Raw genomic sequence first — 20,886 nt, 5'->3', positions numbered from 1 at the left:
CTGAACGCGGGTGGGTTCACTTCTGCCTCGGCTCCAGAGCCCCGGGAGGCATCGGGCCGGAATCGGGACCCTTCCCCTCGGGACCCGGCCTGCCCCGGCGACGGCGGTGCGGGGAAGACCCGGCGCCCCGCGGCAGCCTCGGGCCTGCAGGGCCTGGCCTGGCCGCGTCCGCACGCCGCGGGCGAACCCGGAGGGAAGGCCGGCGCTCGACCAGTGAGCGCTGTGAGGCGCCGCGGGGGAGCCGGGCAGAAACCCTGGGCCGCGAGAGACGTGAGGGCTGCGCAAACACCTTTAGGCGCAAATAGTCATCTCGGTGTTAACTTAGAATAGTGAAAAGTTATCGTCAGTCCCTTAATACAGAAATGGCCAAGATAACTAACGGTATGACCCAGTGGGATGAGGGCAGCGATCCAACAATGCTTATGAAAATCGTGATGGAAATAAAATGACATAAATCCTGGCACACGGTGTGATGAGGAGTGAAAAATCAGGTTACAGAATTGTATGTACGCTTTTTTTAAACTCTGAAAATAAAAAAATAAACCACTGGTAGACAACACACCCAAATATTTACAATTGGTTATGCTTGAACAATTGAAATACAGATTTTTCCCCACTTTCCAAATACCATAAGAACATATTATAACAAAACACTCAAATATAAGACCTAAAACTGAATAGACTCAGTTGCCAAAATGCCCAATTACCTTTATTTTGTTGAGATCTTAACAATCAACAATATAAAAAAGTTTGTATTTCTTCATGGTCATATCTTTATCCAACTTTTCAAAGAATCAATAGTAGAAACACCCGAATGCCGCTACAACACAGAATAAACTGTCCTAAAATGCAAACAAAACAGAAAACACACACAAATCCAGAATGTTAGTACTAATGAAGTGCTAAGGACAGCAAAGGCAATCGAAATGAACATCATCTCAGATCCTTGCCAATTTTCAATCATGAAGGTTTTTTCCTTCTTCAATATGCAGAGGGTTCCCAGAGTCTAGCTATAATGTTGCTTGCTTGCTCAAGGGGTAGGATGGGTGAAAAATTAGATTTTCTGAAGATAGAAGTAAAATGCAAACTAATGAATTTTTTGTAATTCATACTCATAAGTATTCCCATTTTTCCTGATTTATCACAGAAATAGCAATTACAAAATGCTTTGAGTTTCCTGGAGTAAATGCGTAACTATAACATCACAGATAAAAATAACAGCATGTTGGGGTGCCTGGGTGGCTCAGTGGGTTAAGCATGGTCTCTTGATTTCAGCTCAGGTCATGATCTCAGGGTCATGACATCGAGCCCAAAACCACAATGGGCTCTACGCACCACATGCGTAGGGAGTCTGCTCAAGATTCCCTCCCTCTGCCCTTCCCCCTGTGTGTTCTCATTCTTTCCCCCTCTCTCAAATAAATCTTAAAAAAACATAACAGCACTTTGTCATAAATTCTTGGTAAGGGCAAATGGTTTCTGGGTGTTTATTCTTAATTGATAAAATTCATTTAGCCATCTTTTAACTCAGATTCACAAAATGTTTTCCAGATCCCAATTAAACTTGTTACAACAGTTTTTAGGTAATTATTATAGGAGTTCCACCTGCCTCAGAGACCAGCAAATCTCACCTCCAGCCTGGTGTATTGGGAAAAAAATCTGAACTCAAGTATCAGATTACCAGCCAAAATAAAATTCTTTGGCTAGCCCAGGTCCCTACCTCCTTGGGTGGGATAACTGTGAGCTGTGTACTACAACAGTGCTGTCTGTGGAGAGAAACTTGTTTTTATTTTTAATTTCCTGGCCCTTATGGACTGATACTTTTGTAAGATACAATAAAAATTGCTAAGTAGGAAAATGAAATGAAAAAAATAACATGCAAAGTATAGCTTCAACGTTTTACTATTAGATTTAATCAATATAAAATTGTCAAGTTCCTGTAAGAGTTTCTAACCTCTTACATTCTATTTATGTACTTTTATCATGAAGGATCTGTAAACAAACAGCCTAAGGACTGGCACTGGTCTGTGGATCCCACTTTGGCCACCGTTCTACAGCACTGCCCAGAATTCTTTTTTTTTTTTTTTTAAGATTTTATTTATTTATTCATGAGAGACACACACAGAGAGAGAGAGAGGCAGAGATAAAGGCAGAGGGAGAAGCAGGCTCCATGCAGGGAGCCTGACATGGGACTCGATCCCAGGTCTGCAAGATCATGCCCTGGGCTGAAGGCAGGCGCTAAACCGCTGAGCCTTCTGGGCTGCCCTCCTTATCTGTCTTATTCATCACTTTATCCCTAGCACCTCCAGGGGAGGATGGCACCTAATAGGAGCTCAGAATATTTGCTGAATGGGGGCACCTGAGTGGCTCAGTGGTTGAGCATCTGCCTTTGGCTCAGATCAAGATCCTGGAGTTCTGGGATAGAGTCCCACATCAGGCTCCCAGCAAGGAGCCTGCCTCTTCCTCTTCCTCTGCCCCCGCCCCCTCTCAAATAAATAAATAAAATATTTTTTTTAATAAATAAAATATTAAAAAAATATTTGCTGAATGAATGAATTGTATAAGGACTCAATAACTCCAAAAAGCAGGAAAAACCATCACCTTAGCTTGACCCTTCTCTTAGCTGATAAATGGAGATCTACATAGTACTTTCTACTATTCAGTCCTTGATCCCTAGGGGAGCTGAGTATAAAATGAAACTTTGGTAGGACCATAGAGTTTTAGAGCTAAAAGGTATCTTGAGATCATTGGCATAAGCAGCTTCCAAACCTGGCAGTAAGCACAATCATGTGGGGAACTTTTTTAAAAATTCAGATTCATTGATTCAACACTTATTTGATCAGAATCTACTTGAGTCTTGGCATCTGCATTTTAAGCAAATTTCCCCAATTATTTTTAGATAGCCACAGCCATTCTTTGGGAAAATCCAGTACAGCTTCCTAATGTTACTGATACAATCAGAAAAGTCCAATGATTTACCTAAAGTCATTCATTTAGAAAGTTACAGAGCTGGAAATGGAACGAACCCCTTTCCTAATCACTCAACCAAGTTTCTGTTCTATTCTACTATACTTCAATTCTGACTCTACTAATTCACAACCTAGGAGCATTTGGATAGAGAAAGGGATCATTTCTGGAAGCAAGTATAACAGCATATGATTAAAATAAATAAAACATTCAGTCAATAACATACCTATGTTTCAGTGAAACCTCTTTTTAAAAATTTCTCTTTATTTTTGCTTAGTTTTGAGAAACAGCTTTAAGATAAAATAATTTTATTACTGAATGAAAATCACCTTTGCTCGTGAATCCCTGCCACCCCATTATCTTTATAGTTAGCCAAGTGCCACATGTCTGTTAGCACTAAATAAACTATATGATATTCTCAAAATCAAACCTGTGAAGAGTTATGTCATCTGTACACCTACAAGTCTCCTTGCCTATCAGCAGCACATACTTCTGCTTTATTTTTTTTTTCTTCTGCTTTAGTAACACAGTAAAGAAACAGCAAAATCATTTCAACTAGAAGAAGTCTAAGACAAACATCTAAAACTAAAGTGTCCTCATATCTTATTAATTTGACTTGAAATGTCCACATGTCCTTGGAAAGGAAAAAAAAAAGCTTTCAAATAGACTTACATTCATGAAGATATCATGAGTGTAGTTGTCAGTGTCAGCATCCCAGAAACAGCGAGCAGCCATGCTGAAAAGTACAAGAATGAAAAACTATAAGTAATATAACAGGGATCTGAACTGTACCACCTATTTGCCATGAGCAAAAGTTTTCCTTGATACATTCTTATATATCAATGCTGCCAACTTTTCACAGGGTGGCACACAGAAAATCCTGTTCCTACAGCAGAATATACTGAGTAAACTAGAAGGGATTGGAATCATAGATGTCACTGGCAGTGACAGCCCAGGGGCTGTAGCAATCTCAGACTCTGACCAGCTGCCTGATAGCTTCAGGGGTCAATACTCTGAAATCTTTGGTATTCTGGATGGGAAGCTGTTACAGATTACTTCAGCCAAAATATTTTTGTATAACTTTTAGAGGAAGTAATACCTAAGACTTACAACTCAAATGGGCTCCATCCTGCATAATAATATGAAAAAAACAGGTCTGGAAAGGACCCAATAGATTATTTACATCAACCTGATAATTTTGTAGAGTTCCAGAAAAGAAAGGGACAAACCCTGAACTAGAACTCAATCTTCTAACTAGTTCTAAACCCAGTATTATCTCTACAGATTTCCTATGCTACTTCTGAATTCTCAAATTAGCCATGCTCTCCCCAAATCTTGAATAAGAATGTTATGCAAAAACAAAAGCTAATTAAAAAATGGAAACAATTGATGGGACACCTGGCTGGTTCAGTCAGTGGAATATGCAACTCTTGATCTCCCAGGTTGTGGGTTCCAGCTCCATGTTAGGTACAGAGATTACTTAAAAACAAAATTTTTTTAATAAATAAATAATGGAAACAACTTAAATGCACAGTAGTAATTGGTAGAGGAAATTATGATATTTGAGTCACACCCAAAGCCTGGACTCTACAGAAAAAAAAAATGCTATAATTCAAGTGTGTGTGTGTGTGTGTGTGTGTGTGTGTATTTGTGTCAAAAGGACTCAGAAGAAACATGATGGAACAGTTTGTAGCAGGCCAATGTTCCCACCAAGATTAATTAGCAAGGCTGGATAAAATGAATCAGAATGCAGCTAAAGCAAGTAAGACTAGGGGAGCCAAAATTCCAGGGAGAGGTGAACTGCAAGGAGGTTAAGCTCCTTTCCTACATCAGAATTCTCCCTGGGGCATTTGCCAAGTCCAGGCACAGGATTAGAAGCTAAGAACCCAGGCTTGGCTCAGCTAGACAATCAACTACTCAGGAAAAAGAAACCAACGGGACTGTTGGCAGACTTGCAGGGTTAGGGAGATAAAATTGGAGACTGGAGGGACCAAGATCACTGGAAAGCCATTCACATGGTTGGTTTTCCTCTCAAGACATGTGCTGAATTCTGAAACTGATAGCCAAGTGTGGCAGGCAAAATAATGCCCCTCACACTAAATATATCTATGTTCTGTCCCCCAAAACCCGTGAATGTTACCTTATATAGCAAAAAAGAGAGACAGTTTTACAGATATATGATTAAGGATCCTGAGATGGGAAGAGTATCCTGGATTATTCAGGTGGGTTCATTGTAATCACAAGGGTCCTTATTATAAAAAAAGAAGGAGGTGAGAGAGTCAGATAAACATTTAAAGATGCTATGCTGCTGGCTTTGAAGATGGAGGAAGGGTTTATAAGCTAAAGAATGCTATTTCTAGAAACTGGAAGAGTCAAAGGAATGGATTTTCCCACAGAACCTCCAGAAGGAATGCAGTCAATCCAATACCTTGATTTTTGCTGAACAAAACGCATTTTGGATTTATGATCTCCAGAAATGTAAAATAATATGTTTATGCTAGAGGGTTTGTGACAATTTTATTTACTTATTGTCATCTCTACACTCAACATGGGCTCAAACTCATAATCTTGAGATAAAGAGTCGTATTCTCTTCCGACTGAACCAGCTAGGTGTCAGTGATAATTTTTTACAGCAGCATAGGAAACCAAAACACTTAAGGAAAAAAACCTTTGAAGTAAAGAGTAGTTTTATAATGAGGAGACAAGTATAAAAGTTGGTACCTGAAAGAAAAAAAAAAAAAAGTTGGTACCTGATGGGGGTGGGGGTCTCAATGGGCGTGACAGGTTCTTAGTTGAAAGATCTGGAGGGCTACATTCAAGAAAGAAAGGTGAACTGAAGGTAGAGGGAACCTCAAATCAAAATTGCCACTAACCTCAATTCTGCTTAGTACCTGACCGGATTAAGGTAAGCAGTCCATAGTCTACCTGAATAGAAAAGGAAAGACAGGGATCCCTGCATGGCGCAGCGGTTTGGCGCCTGCCTTTGGCCCAGGGCGCGATCCTAGAGACCCGGGATCGAATCCCACATCGGGCTCCCGGTGCATGGAGCCTGCTTCTCCCTCTGCCTGTGTCTCTGTCTCTCTCTCTCTGTGACTATCATAAATAAATAAATAAAAATTAAAAAAAAAAGAAAGAAAAGAAAGACGAAACTTTCTCTGGAAGAAAATCACATTATCTGAAGGTTCTACCATTTTTTGACACAAGGTCCAAGATTTAAACCAGGCATGCTGACAGAGCCACATAAAGAATTACCAAGGAAAAAAATCAATGGAAAGAATCACACATGATCAAGATACTAGAGTAAGCAGACAACGACTTTAAAATAACTGCTCTGACCAAAATGTATAAACGGAGGAGAGACAGAGGATGAAAAACATAGATAAAAAAATAATTTCACTGGCCTCACTGATTGCTACCGGTGGGTCCAGGAGGTGATGCAGCATGTGCGGTGCTACAGGCCAGTGGTCAGAGCCATGACCATAGTATTCGTGAAATGCACAAAAGTGCAGACCAAAGAAGAGGAACGTGAGGACACTGGATTCGTTGAACTCTAGTGGTCTCCCAGGAACATGGTTTGAAGTACCCAACATTCACTGTCAATTTAATTAAATGCCAGGTGGAGCTAAGAGTGGACCCAGCCATCTATGAACCAAAGACTTTTAAATCTTTGGCTGCTTTGGCCAAAAGGAGGTGACAGGATTTGCTGCTGCCTTGGGCGATGAGAAGGAGACTGAAAGTGTATTTTCCAGAGTGGTCTGGTATCACTGAGGGGAATTCATTCCAACACTGCCCGCCCTTTGCAGTTTAGTGTCTTAGGAAAAGGTCTTTTCCTCTGATAATCACAATAACTAAAATAGGGGCTAAAAACTATTTGTCAACAGTGTGTAAGTTTGATCAGCAATCGTCTTTGTTTTTTTAAAGATTTTTATTTATTTACTCGACGGGGGGTGGGGGCATAAACAGGGGGAGCAGTAGGCAGAGGGAAAAGCAAGCCCCCCACATCCCCAATGTGAGGCCTGATCCCAGGACCCTAGGATCATGACCTGAGCCAAAGGCAGACACAAAACTGACTGAGCCACCCAGGCACCCCTGATCAGCAATTGTCTTAATTTATACTTTAGTAACAGGCATGAGAGAAAGGCCCCTTCTTCCTTCATTGGGGCAAATTCAGAAATCTCTTACATAAATTCTTCAAATAAACCTCATGTAGGAGTGCCTGGGTGGCTCAGTTGATTAAGCACCTGATTCTTGAGTTCAGCTCAGGTCATGATCTCAGGGTCCTCTGACAGAGCCCCACGTCAGGCTCTGCACTCAGTGGGGAGTCTGCTTGAGATTCTCTCTTCCCATTCCCTCTCCCTCTGCTCCCTCCCCCTGCTCATGCTCTCTCTCTCTCTCTCAAAGAAATCTCTTTAAAACATAAAAATAAATAAAGCTGTATGGTAGTCAATAACAATAATAATAATAAAATAATTAAATAATAATTAAATTATTATTACTATTATTTTACTAGAGAATGGAATCTATAAAAAAGAATTAATGGATATTCTCAACCTGAAAAATATAATAACTGATATTAAGAATTCAGTCAGTGGGTTGGATAACAGAAGACACAACAGAAAAGAGAATTAGTCAACTGAAAAGTCAATAGAAACATATCCAAAAGGAAGCACAGAGAAAAAAAACCCAAAAACTTAGAGAAGGGTATAAGAGACATGTGGAATACAGTAAAAAGGGCATCTCAATCCAAATATAGGTGATTGGAGTCCAAAAAGGACAACAAAGAGCAAATAGAGCAGAAGCAATATTTAAAAAGTTAATGGCCACATCTAGTGTCCAGATGTTAGTTTCTAATGTCATTCTCCAATAAAATGAACCAGAGCTCCTTGGAGAAATGGCTAATTATAAGGTTGGGGCAGGGAATGAATAAGATTGAGAAGCATCTTATAGTGCCAAAAAGTAAGGAAGTGCTCAAAAACCCCACAATAGGGGCACCTGAGTGGCTCAGTTGGTTAAGTGTCTGACTCTTGATTTTGGCTTAGGTCATAATGTTGGGGTCATGATATCAAGCCCCACAACACACACTGCACTCAGTGTAGAGTCTACCTAACGATTCTTCCTCTCTCTCCCTCCCTTTATTTACCTGGCCTCCCCCCTCCTTGCTCTCTCTCTCTAAATTAAACTAAATCTTAAAAAAAAAAAAAAAAAAAAAAAACACCCACAATAGTAGGGTATACCAAAGGGACACAAGAGGCCACCAAAAGAGCTGCCCATGGCCAAAGTTGGAACATGAAGCAATAAAATAAATACAGTAGTACTAGATTACAATCTAAAGCATAAAAATCCTGAAAATAAATAAATAAATAAATAAATAAATAAATAAATAAATAAATAAATAAATAAATAAAATAAAATAAAATAAAATTAGCAAACGTCAGAATGTAGGAAACTCTACATGACAAATAACCCAACTTCTTCAATTAAATTGCAAGGTTAAAAAGAGAGAAAGAGAAAGAAAATAATTGATTAAAATAAATGTAAGAGATGTATCAACTAAATGTAGTGTGTGGCCTTTACATGGATCCCGATCTGAACAAACTGAAAAAAAAAAAATACATACATATACATAGTTGATCCTTGAACAACTTGGGTTTGAACTGCACAGGTCCACTTATATGCAGATGTTTTTTCAATAAATACAGCACAGTACTGTAAATGTATTTTCTCTTCCTTATGATTTTCTTTTCCTTATGATTTTTTAAATAACAATACCATTTTCTTTTCATTAGCTTACTTTATTGTAAGAATACAGTATATAATACCTATATAAGATAGGTATTAATCCACTATTTATGTTATCAGTATTCTGGTCAACAGTAGGCTATTAATGTTAAGTTTTGGGGGGGTCAAAGGTATATGCCTATATAAAAAGTTATTTTTGACTGTGCAGGGGTTAGCACCTCTAAATCCCATATTGTGCACAAGAGTCAACTGTATATGAGACAACTGGGAATATCTGAACACTAACTGAATTTTGTATAATATTAGGGATCAACAATATTTTAGATGTGATGGTATTTTGTTGTGTTAAAAAGGGTTCCTATATCTTAGAGATATCATATACTGCTGTATTTACAAATGAAATGGTATGGTGACTGGAATTTGCTTCAAAATAATCTGGTGGGGGGATCCCTGGGTGGCGCAGCGGTTTGGCGCCTGCCTTTGGCCCAGGGCGCGATCCTGGAGACCCGGGATCAAATCCCACATCGGGCTCCCGGTGCATGGAGCCTGCTTCTCCCTCTGCCATGTCTCTGCCTCTCTCTCTCTCTCTCTCTCTATCTCTCTCTCTCTCTCTCTCTCTCTCTCTCTCTCTCTGTGTGTGTGTGTGTGTGTGTGTGGCTATCATAAATAAAAAAATATATAAAAAAATAATAATAATCTGGTGGGACAAGGAGAGTAGGTATAAATAAAACAGCATCCACATTTGCTGATAAACTTTGAAACTAAGTAATAATAAAAGGGAGTTCCTTAGCCCTTGTACTTTTGCATGTTTGAAATTTTAGATGATAAAAGTTTTAAAAAAGGAGCGGGGTGGCCTTGAATGCTATACTTTAGAGTTTGGCTTTATCGTGTTTAGCAAAGTGAAACATAACCAGTTTAAGGAGTTTATATTTGACAAGGCTTAAAATAAACTCTAAAGAGTTTACTGAAAGAAAATGAGAGATTGGTCTTGTATATAAAATGAATTGTAGAGGAGACAGACCAGAGTCTGGCAATGCTGATAAGGGGCTACTACGTAACCTTGGCATCCAGATCATAGTGCATGCAGTGGGAGAGTGTAACGGCTAACTATGACAAAAAAGGAAGTCAAGGTTGTAAGCCAAAGTTAACAATATTTTTCTAAGACCGTGAAAGACAGAGAAATGGCAGGCTAACTGATGGTGCAACTGATTTGAACATGTCGAATTTGAAGTGATAGAGTGGTAAAGTATTTTTTTATGTCTCTGAGGTGAAAATCTCCTGAAGACTTTTGACCAAATGGCAGGGGGAACAATGGTGAAGAGTCTGTGCCAGAAGCCAGAAGGCTAGGCTCTATTAGTTTACCTAACACCAGTCAGATAAATAATTTGGGGAAAATCATACTGACCCTCCTAAGCATCATCTATAGATTAAGAGGAGTATAAAAAAAATAAAAATAAAAAATAAAGAGTAGACACTAGAACATATTCACAGTCCCTTCCAAATTAATATTCTATAGTAAAAATTCTCAGTAATAATATTCATAAGGTATTTTTAAAATTCATTCAACAAATATTTTAATACTTTCTTATAAAATACTATACAAAGTACTGTTTGCAAAGGGAAACAGGAGATTTTTTTAAAGATTTTATTTATTTATTTGAGGGAGAGAGCAAAGTGAGAGACAGCACACAAGTGAGGAGGAGGCTCCCTGCTCAGACATGGGGCTCAATCCCAGGGCCCTGGGATCATGACCTGAGCCAAAGTTAGATGCTTAACCAGCTGAGCCACCCAGGGGCCCTGGGAAACAGGAGATTAACACTTGGGCATAGAAAAAGGCAGGAAATACAGATTTTGAACTCACCAATACACAAACGACAGTTTGAGGTCATGAGAATGAATGAGCTCATTGAAAAAGCACTGAGCAGAGCAAAAGAACAAGAACTGAACCTTGAAGAAAGCTCACAGCTGGCAATGTAGCGGAGAAAGAGGAACCAGGGAAAGAAGGAGAATAATCAGAAAAACAGAAGAGAAACAAGTTAGATAAGTGAAATCAGAGCCAAAAAACCCTAGAATGAATAGAAAGAAATAGAAGCCCAGGTCAAGAACAGAACTAAGAAAGGACTACTACAGATGCTAATAAGGAGGTCTTAAACAGGGCAGCCCAGGTGGCTCAGTGGTTTAGTGCCGCCTACAGCTCAGGGCATGATCCTGGAGATCCCGGATCGAGTCCCACATTGGGCTCCCTGCATGGAGCCTGCTTCTCCTTGTGCCTCTCTCTCTTTCTCCTCTCTGTGTATTCTCATGAATAAATAAATAAAAATCTTAAAAAAAAAAAGGATATACTTTTTTTTTAAAAAAAGGGAGGTCTTAAACAATTTTAAAAAAATTAATTTGGAATGACAGGCACAAAAGCCAGGCAAGAAGGAATTTAAGAAGAAGTATATGGGATCCCTGGGTGGCGCAGCGGTTTCGTGCCTGCCTTTGGCCTGGGGCGTGATCCTGGAGACCCGGGATCGAATCCCATGTTGGGCTCCCGGTGCATGGAGCCTGCTTCTCCCTCTGCCTGTGTCTCTGCCTCTCTCTCTCTCTCTCTCTCTCTCTCTCTGTGACTATCATAAATAAATAAAAAATTTAAAAAAAAATTAAGAAGAAGTATATATACACACTGCCATACTCTACTTAGGAGCATAATATACATAAACCCTAAAAGACGTACTGGCCCACAGATACTACAAAAAGTGAATCACCTCATGGAGCTCACCCACACTGTCAACCACACTGTTCAGTACCAGGATCTTTTTGGTTCACTGCCACATTTTGTTATGCTGTCCTTCCCTCTCACTCTTACAAATACACAATCTTACTAACTTGTCAGGAGAAAGAATACCTAATAAGAAACATTAATCTTAAAAAAAAAAAAAGAAACATTTAAGGGGCAGCCCCGGTGGCACAGCGGTTTAGCACTGCCTGCAGCCCAGGGCATGATCCTGGAGACCCTGGATTGAGTCCCACGTCAGGCTCTCTGTATGATCCCTGCTTCTCCCTCTGCCTGTGTCTCTGCCTCTCTCTCTCTCTGTCTCTATGAATAAATAAATAAAATCTTTAAAAAAAAAAAAAGAAAGAAACATTTAAGAATAAAAACAAGAAGGAAAAACCAAGTACTCACAATACTCCTTCACCTCTTTGTTCTCCAATCACTACTTGTACCACCATTTTATATCGGTCAAATCCCATTTCTAGAAAGAAAAATAAGAAAGGTATCTATAAGTAAAAGTGGTAAAGTTATTTAATGAAGGTAAATTTGCCTAGAAACGGACATAGGCATTCAGTCCACAAGCACTGACTAAGTAGGATGATAAGCTTGGGAGTCAGAAGGACTTGAGGACAAATTTTATTTGGTAAGTAAGTCAGTCATCTTACCAAGTACGTAACCTTAGACAAGTTGTTTACCTTCTTTGGCTTAAGTCTTCCTCATCTGTTAAATAGGAAAATTATTACCTACCTCCTGGGGGATGTTGTGAGGTGAGATGAAATAAGATCTAGCACACTGACCTTAAAAATAAAACTTCAGTTATTTTACCAGCAAAAATAATGGATTTAGTCGGGAAGGGCAAAGAATTGTTATTCAGGAAATGAAAGTTACAGCAAAACCATAGGCAAGTCCACAAAACAAAGAAGCAGCTAATTCTTTCATAGTGGAAAGGAGGAGGTTGGGAGGTTTTGTTTGTTATAACAAAAAGTCAACCAGTGGCTTTTCATTGCTGGAACTGTGACAGTCTCTCATTGGCAGGGCTATTGCTGGGGCAAGGAGAAAATCTCTCTTCCTCCTGCTGGGACCCTAAAAAGTACAAGCTTCTTCCTGTTGGGCTGATAAGGAGTGGTACAGTAGTAGAGCTCCCCCTTTTGGCTTCCCAGCTCCATTTTAGTGAGGTTGCCCTTCATTGATTTTCATAAGTAATATGTAAAACATCTAGAACAGTACTGATACATACTAGTTTCTCAATAGATCTCAGCTTCCTTCCTTTCTCTCCTACTCTAAGTCAGGTGCTGGTAGGTCCTCAAAACACAAAGATAAACAAGACACTCTTCTTGCTTTGAAGAACATATGGCATTTGGGAAGGCAAACATGAGGAATAAAATGAAAAAGCATCATATTAATAATTCTAAGAGTAGGGACGCCTGGGTGGCTCAGGAGTTGAGCGTCTGCCTTTGGCTCAGAGCGTGATCCTGGAGTCCCGGGATCGAGTTCCGCATTGGGCCTGCGAGAAGCCTGCTTGTCCCTCTGCCTATGTCTCTGTCTCTGTCTCTCTGTGTTTCTCATGAATAAATAGGTAAAATCTTTAAATAATAATAATAATTCCAAGAGTAGCATGTATAAATACATAGAACACAGAGCTGGCATCTCCTTCCCTTGTCTGGACAGTGGAGAAGGGACGACCAGAAGAGACTTCTTGGAAAATGTGATAAATGAGCTGAGCCTTGAAAGACAGATGGGAATTTATCAGGCAGACAAAGTCTCCATTCTACAGAGAGGAAATAGCATGTACAAAGGCACAGAGTATGGAGTATTTAGAAAACTGTAAGCTGTTCAGTAAAGGAGAAAAGAAAACAACATAAGATTCTGGAGTATACTGGTATAGCCCAATACAACTCCACTGCTTCCCCAGAAACCATACTGCTAAAGAGGCAAAATCCCAAAAATTTTCACTAACATCAAATTTGGAGAAAAGAAAACTGAGTCTCTTTATCTTCCTCCTTTTCTAACCAAGGAATAATAGAAACATTTGGAGAAAAGAAAAAGGAAAGGAAATGGACAAAGTTGAAACACAGCCAACTCTTTTTGATCAAAGTAAAGGCTCCAGGATTATATAGTAAATTAGGCAAACAATCTCAAGACCACAGGCCCCCTCCCAGGTGAGACACGAACCATAATTCAGGACCCTTAACAAAATCTCAGGAGACAGAGCCCAAAACACTGTACACAGCTCCATGGAGCTTCCTCCTTTCTCTACTCATTTCTCTTCTTTTTTTTCTGATATCCATGTAGCTAGAATATTAAATACCCAACCCTTAAGTCATAGTAGAGGGAAAAAATAAAACAATCTCAGATATGGTGGGAGAATACAAAAGAAATCCACCCATACCATGTCAGAACAATTATGAAAACAGCAAATTAAAAGATCTGAAAACCACACCACATCAGAGTAAAATGGAAGGAAGCTGACTGGCAATATGCAATAATGCAGCAAGAAAAACAAAAGAATAACAAGAAACAAACATACTGTTTAAAAGACAAAAGACAAAAAACAAAAACAAAAAAACCTCTCAACTTAGGATATAATATAAACCAAGAAACAAAGAGAAACTCCTCACAATTGATTCACTGTATAGAACAAAACAGCTCATAAATTCAACAAAATAAGAATTCAATCAGATTATAAACAAAAAAGATTATATAAAAAAATAAAAAAATAAAAAATAAATTAAAAAAAAGATTATAAACAACAGAAAGATGAAAAGAAAGATCACAGCCCTAAGAAACAAACTACTCACACAATATCAGAGCAGACCTAATAAATTGAAAATGGCAAGAGACAGAACAGTCACAAATGAAAATTGAGTTACTGGCTTAAGACAATTACAAGTAAATATCAAAAGAAAGGGAAGAAAGTATGGTACAGAAAAGCTCATAGATATGGAAGATAGGGATCCCTGGGTGGCGCAGCGGTTTGGCGCCTGCCTTTGGCCCAGGGCGCGATCCTGGAGACCCGGGATTGAATCCCACGTCGGGCTCCCGGCACATGGAGCCTGCTTCTCCCTCTGCCTGTGTCTCTGCCTCTCTCTCTCTCTCTCTGTGACTATCATAAAATTAAAAAAAAAAAATCTTTAAAAAATAAAAAGATATGGAAGATAAAAGATGATTCAACATATCAGTATTTGTTGTTCTGAAGAAGAGAATCTAATGAATGGAACAGGAAATGTTTCCCTGATATGGAAAAAAAAAAAAAAAACAACCACAGATTGAAAGATATAAAATGCTCACTATCAAGTGACATTCTAAAAAAGCTATTGAGCATCAAGGTTAAGGATGGGATTCTTTAGGCAGAGGACATCAGGTGGCCTTAGATTTAGACAGTAACTTTCAGTGCCAGACAATATAACAAAGTCTACAAGACTCTCAAGAAAATAAATTGTTACCTCAAAATATTATATTCATCCAAAATATATTCTGGCTTAAAAGCAAAAGGCTAACATTCTAAAACATGAAAAATCCCAGAAAATGTAGCATTCCTGAGCCCTTCCTCAAAAAACTTACAACAAAATCTCATCAGGTAATATCTGAACTAAAATAAATAACTCAGCAGGGGCACCTGGGTGGCTCAGTGGATTAAGTGTCTACCTTTGGCTCAGTCATGATCCCAGGGTCCTCAGATTGAGTCCCAAGTCAGGCTCCTTGCTTAGTGGGGAGTCTACTTCTCCCTCTCCTTTTGCCCTCACTCATGCTCTTTCTCTCTCTCTCTCAAATTAAAAACAGGAAAAATAAAGGGGTGCCTGGGAGGCTCAGTCAGTTAAGCAGCTGACTTCTGCTCAGGTCATGATCTCAGGGTCCTAGGATCAAGCCTCATGTAGGGCTCTTTGCTCAGCAGGAAGTCTGCTTCTCCTTCTTCATCTGCTCCTCCTCCCACTCATTCTCTCTCTCTCAAATAAATAAAAACTCCTTTTAAAAAAAAGTGAAAATAAAAATGCTAATATAGAAACAGCAGTTAATTCCAGGTGATAGAAATACATAGAATTGCTGTTTTCTTTGTACTCTTGTGTATTTTTAATTTGTAAAACTTAAATTAAGAAAAATGTATGCCAAAATATTAATAATAACTACCTTTGGGTAATGGAATTTTATATAATTAAAAAAAACTTATATCTGTACTTTTTCTAGATTGTCTAGGTTAATACAATGAAAATGTATTACTGCTACAAAGACATTTTCTTCCCTCCAAAAAATGTTCTATTTTAAAGAGGTAGATAGAAAGGACTTTTCAGATGGTATAATATTACTAACAAAAGAGGGGCACTTGGGAGGTACAGTCAGTTAAGCATCTGACTCTTGGTTTCAGTTCAGGTCACGATCTCAAGGTCATGAGATCAAGCCCCACCTCCAACTCCACACTCAGCACTGAGTCCACTTGAAGATCCTCTCCCTCTTCCTCTACCCCTCCCCCCACGTGTGAGCTCTCTCAAATAAATAATCTTTAAAAAGAGAGAGACAAAGAGAACAGAGAAAAAGCATGAAGTATTTTGTAGATGTAGAGGGCTTGCTTATCAAGCCATGACAAGTTAAGTATGGTGACTATTAAGGACTCAGCTGAAGAGAAGGGCTGAGGTCACACAGTGAGGGTATGAAGGACAGGCTACGGAATTGATATTTTGCTGAGAAAAACAACCAAGAATGAGGGGAGAAAGGAGCCCTTGTAATTTCTGGGTTTTCCCATACTGGAATTTCTCAGATGGTGCTTGCATACAATGTTTTATTTCACATGTTTAACTTTCCCACCATCTCTGCAAAAACCTACATGAGTAAAAGTTACCAGATAATTGAGAAGACCAGACATGGAAGAAATTACCTTTTAATTTGTCTTTAATGATTTCTGATAAACGTTTTGTGAGCTGAGGCATTTCTTCTGGAGAGTATTCAGCATTTGCCAGCTCCTCCTTAAGCACAGCATGGATACAGTCTTTAACCACAGAGGGTCTGAACCTAAATGAAACAGTTTGAAACATCTAGTTGGTAACTTCAAAACTCCAGTTTAAAAAAAAAAAAAACAACAACTCCAGTTTACCTTCACAGCTGAACTGCCCCCAGCTTTTTGTCACTAGAACAATCTAATAGTTCTTTTTCGTACTTTTTATTAAAGTGGCATACACAAATTAAGAACACTGTCATAGTCATGATTTATACCTCTGGCCTGGACCTTTCCCCTGAACTTCAGACCACAAATCCCAACACCTATTCCATCTGGGTGTCTAACAGACAACTCAAAGTCCATACATCCAAAACTGAGCTTCTAACCCTCCCCTCTCTCCAAAACTCTATCAGTCAATGGTAACTCCATTCTTTCAGTTGTTCAGGCCAAAAAACTTGAAGTCAGTCTTGCCTTTCTCTCTCACAAACTACATCCTGGTTCATGAACAAGTTTTATCACTTCTACCTTCAGAATACTCTAAAATTCAATCATTCTCACCACCCCACTGCCACCAGCTTCATCCAAGCTACCATCACCTCCTGTCTGGATTACAATGGCTCCTAACAAGTCCCTCTGTTTCTGCCTTTGCCCCCATATCCTGTTGTCACCACAGCAACTAGACTAGTCCTGTTAAAACACATGTTGGATCGTGGCCCTCCTCTATTCAAAATACCCCAAATGCTTCCCACCTCACTCAGAGTAAAAGCAACATCCTAACTGTGACTTGAACAGTCCCACATGACCTACCCCACCAAACTCTCTGACCTTGTTTTCTACTACTTTCCTGCCAGTTCTCCCCACTCCAGCCACTGGCCTTCCCTATGTTCTCTGACCATGGCAGGCATGTCAAGCTCAGCGCTTCTGCACTTGCTTTTAACCTCCGCCTGAAGTACCAGGCTGTTCTACATGCACACCTACCTCCCTCACCTCTTTCAAGTCTTTATGCAAGTCCCTTTCCCTAGCCGCTTTTTCTAAAACTTCAAATTGCCCTCCTACCACATCACTCTATATCTCACTTCCTGGTACTTATTATTATCTCATACACTATATAGTTCACTTCTGTAAGTATTGTTTGTTGTCCTTCTACCTAGCTAGAACATAAGCTCCTGAGGGCAGGGATTTCTATCTGCTCTGTTCACTGTTATCGCCTCATTTCTTAGAACAGCACCCAGCACGTAGTAGGCGATAAATACGTTTGGAAGGAATGGGTTATTGAATAAATGAGGACAGAGAAAAAAAAAATCTCCCTTAATTTCCCCACCTTCACACCACCATCCACATTTTAGTTTTATTTATCATAGATTACAACACCAGGTTCATTTTCTGGGCCATATACTCTTATCAGTTGATGTGTCTATTATGTGCCCAGCGACTAGAATGTTTTAGGTTTTGAGCTATATGTATTTTGGTAATCCTAGTGGCCCCTTATTACATTTTAACAGTATTTTCTTTGCTTTCTTGCCTGGTTATTGTCACAGATGAACTTTAGACTCATAGACAAATTTCCAGGATTTGATCTGTTCAGAAAGGGGCCTTCCTATTAACAAATATATTGTATCTGGCTCTTCCCCTTAATCCTTTCTCATCTTCAGCGAAATGTCAAAAGTTTTCTTCAAACAATTCACAAATAATATCATAGGATTATTCCTACGAATCTTGTTCTGCTTTTGTTCTGTTTTACAGCAGAATTGCAGGCCTTCTATGCATTTAGAAATATTTACCAAGATAACTGAATATATCTTTTTTTATGTCCATTCCACCCAAAAGAAAACTACTGCATGAAATTTTTTATTGCACTATAACCAAAGTTCCTGGCTTCCAGTATTTGCCAAGCATTTGATTCAGCAATCTGGTTTCAAAGCAAGAGAGGGGCTTTATTTTTCTCTTTAATTTTTTTTATCTTGTGAAAATGAAGTGAGTGATAGACCCTACAGCCCTAGCAGAAGGCCCTGCGCAATAGACCGCGTACTTGAATCCTGGGAAGCTACTGCCAAGAGCATCCGGACGACCCCTGGCTAAGACTTCGCGCACACACAGGTCCCATACCCCGTAGGAGTAGGCGTATTCTCGCACACGTATGCACACACTAACCCTGGGAAACGGCTGAATGGCAGTCGACGCCAGGCACTTCTTTACGGTTCTATTCCTTGCATCTCCTTTCCTCTGCCCGTGTCCCTGGGTGTCCCAGCCCACGCATTCCCACTGCCCCAGCCTGAGCGCTCCTGGCGCCCTAGCACTGCAACTGCAGCAGGTCGGTCCTCAGCTGCACCGAGCGGCTGGAGGCTCAAGGACCGCGCCCCACTCCCCCGCCACCCGCACTCCCCCACTCCCATCCCCCACCGCCAAGCCACATCCTCTCCAGGCCCGACCCCCTTCCTGCTCCCTCCCACCCTGCCTCCCCGCTCCACTACGATCCAGTACCTTTCTCCCAACCCTAACCCCGCCCGCTAGCCCCGCCTCTCCCGCCCCCTGCCCCGCCTCCCCCTCCAGCCCCGCCTCTCCCCCCTCCCAGCCTGTCCTCCAGCCCCCTCTTCTCCCTCCCCACCAGTCCCTCCTCTCCCTTCCCCGGGCCACTCCTCTCCCTCCCCACCAGCCCCTCCTCTCTCTCCCCGCAGCTCCTCCTCTCCCCCCCCCTCCCCCCCAGCCCTCCCTCCCCCCGCCTCCTCCCTCCCTCTCAGCTCCTCCTCTCCCTCACCTCCAGCCCCTCCTCTCTCCCCCAGCCTCTCCTCTCTCCCCCAGCCCCTCCTCTCTCCCCCCAGCCCCTTTTCTCTCCCCCAGCTCCTCCCCTCCCTCCTCCCAGCCCTGCCTCTCCCTCCCCCCAGCTCTTCCTCCTTCCCCCAGCTCCTCCGCCCCCTCCCCCAGCCCCGCCTCTCCCTCCCCCCAGCTCCTCCTCTCCCTCCCCCCAGCTCCTCCCTCCCCCCAGCTCCTCCTCTCCCTCCCCCCAGCCCCGCCTCTCTCCCCCAGCCCCGCCTCTCTCCCCCAGCCCCGCCTCTCCCTCCCCCAGCCCCGCCTCTCTCCCCCAGCCCCGCCTCTCCCTCCCCCAGCCCCTCCTCTCTCCCCCCAGCCCCTTTTCTCTCCCCCAGCTCCTCCCCTCCCTCCTCCCAGCCCTGCCTCTCCCTCCCCCCAGCTCTTCCTCCTTCCCCCAGCTCCTCCGCCCCCCCTCCCCCCCCCCAGCCCCGCCTCTCCCTCCCCCCAGCTCCGCCTCTCCCTCCCCCAGCCCCGCCTCTCCCTCCCCCCAGCCCCGCCTCTCCCTCCCCCCAGCTCCGCCTCTCCCTCCCCCAGCCCGCCTCTCCCTCCCCAGCCCGCTCTCCCCCCCAGCCCCTCTCCCTCCCCCAGCTCCGCCTCCCTCCCCAGCCCCTCTCTCCCCCAGCCCTCCCTCCCTCCCCCAACCCCTCCCCTCCCTCCCCCCCAGCTCCTCCCCTCCGGGCCCTCGCGCCTGTTCCCGACGCCCCGGCTTCAGGCGAGCTCTGCCCGCACGACCCGGGACCTGCTGGGAGCAGGACGCCCTTCCCGCGGCCCGTCCGTCCGTTACCCGCCTTTGCTGGAAAACAGGCCGCAGACTGTAGGTGTTCTCGGGCTCTCCCGAGTTCTTCTCAGCCCCCGGCAGTGCCGCGGCGGCGCCCACCGAGAAGGACGCCCCGGCCGAGGCAGCCATGGCCCCGCTCCGGCTCCGCGGCCCGAGCGGAGGCCGTCGCCAGGGCAACCGGGGCGGCCGCGCGCCTGCGCACTCCCGCCGCCGCCTCCCCGCGCCTGCGCACCGGCTGCCGGGCGGGCCGGGGGGGGGGGGTGCCCCTGGGCGGGGCCCGGACCCATCTCAGCGCTGCGGCCCCTGCGCGGGGACAACCTTGCTTTCGTTCTGCACGACTTAGGAACGGGTTTTATATTTTTAAGTGATCGAAAAAAAAAAATCAAACGAATATTTCGTGACACGCGAAAACAGTCGACCCTCGTGCATCCAGTGCAAAATTCAGAAAAAAGCAGACTCAAGGTGTATCCCCCAGTTGCTGGTCCTGTTTTAAAAGATTGCAGCACCCTAGCCTCTACACGCCTCAAAAACTAGGAAAAGAAACTCCCCCCACTATGCATTGGGCTTCCTCTGGGTTGGTTAACAAATTGCAAAACTTCCTCCTATCAGGATGCTAAGGGAGTAGTTTCTGTAAAAAGCCCCAGAAGAGACCAACTAATTTTACTATTCAGGGTTTTGGCTTCAGTCCGTTTTCTTAAAAAAAAAAAAAAAAAAAATCCGTTTTCTTGATAGTAGAGCCTAGATTGGTCTCCCTGACTCCAGGAAAGCCCTGAATTTCACCTTCCCAGTCCACACTGCACCCTGTCCCCAGAATGGCTTTCCTTTGTCACTGCTCTGCTTGAAAATCCTTCAGTGGTTCCTTATGACCGTCTCCCCAGCATCCACTCCAAATAAGACCTCTCATGATCTGGCCAG

At 42.4% G+C, this 20,886-nt stretch overlaps 1 protein-coding gene across 1 annotated transcript; it reads right to left on the bottom strand.

The window, feature by feature from the left end:
• Positions 1–687: 687 nt before the first annotated feature.
• Positions 688–20,151, bottom strand: DYNLT2B (dynein light chain Tctex-type 2B). The gene is made up of 5 exons (XM_055316004.1): positions 19,982–20,151; positions 16,326–16,459; positions 11,870–11,939; positions 3,637–3,700; positions 688–842 (listed from the first exon to the last, which is right to left on the bottom strand). Exons 1-5 carry the CDS (start codon positions 20,098–20,100, stop codon positions 795–797), a joined length of 435 nt encoding a protein of 144 aa, XP_055171979.1. The 5' UTR covers positions 20,101–20,151; the 3' UTR covers positions 688–794.
• Positions 20,152–20,886: the final 735 nt, after the last annotated feature.

This window comes from Nyctereutes procyonoides, unplaced genomic scaffold (assembly GCF_905146905.1).
Source record: "Nyctereutes procyonoides isolate TBG_1078 unplaced genomic scaffold, NYPRO_anot_genome, whole genome shotgun sequence".
Classification (NCBI taxonomy): Eukaryota; Metazoa; Chordata; class Mammalia; order Carnivora; family Canidae; genus Nyctereutes; species Nyctereutes procyonoides.
Note: the sequence above shows the minus strand (reverse complement) of the source record. Positions and strands in the feature narration are given on the sequence as shown.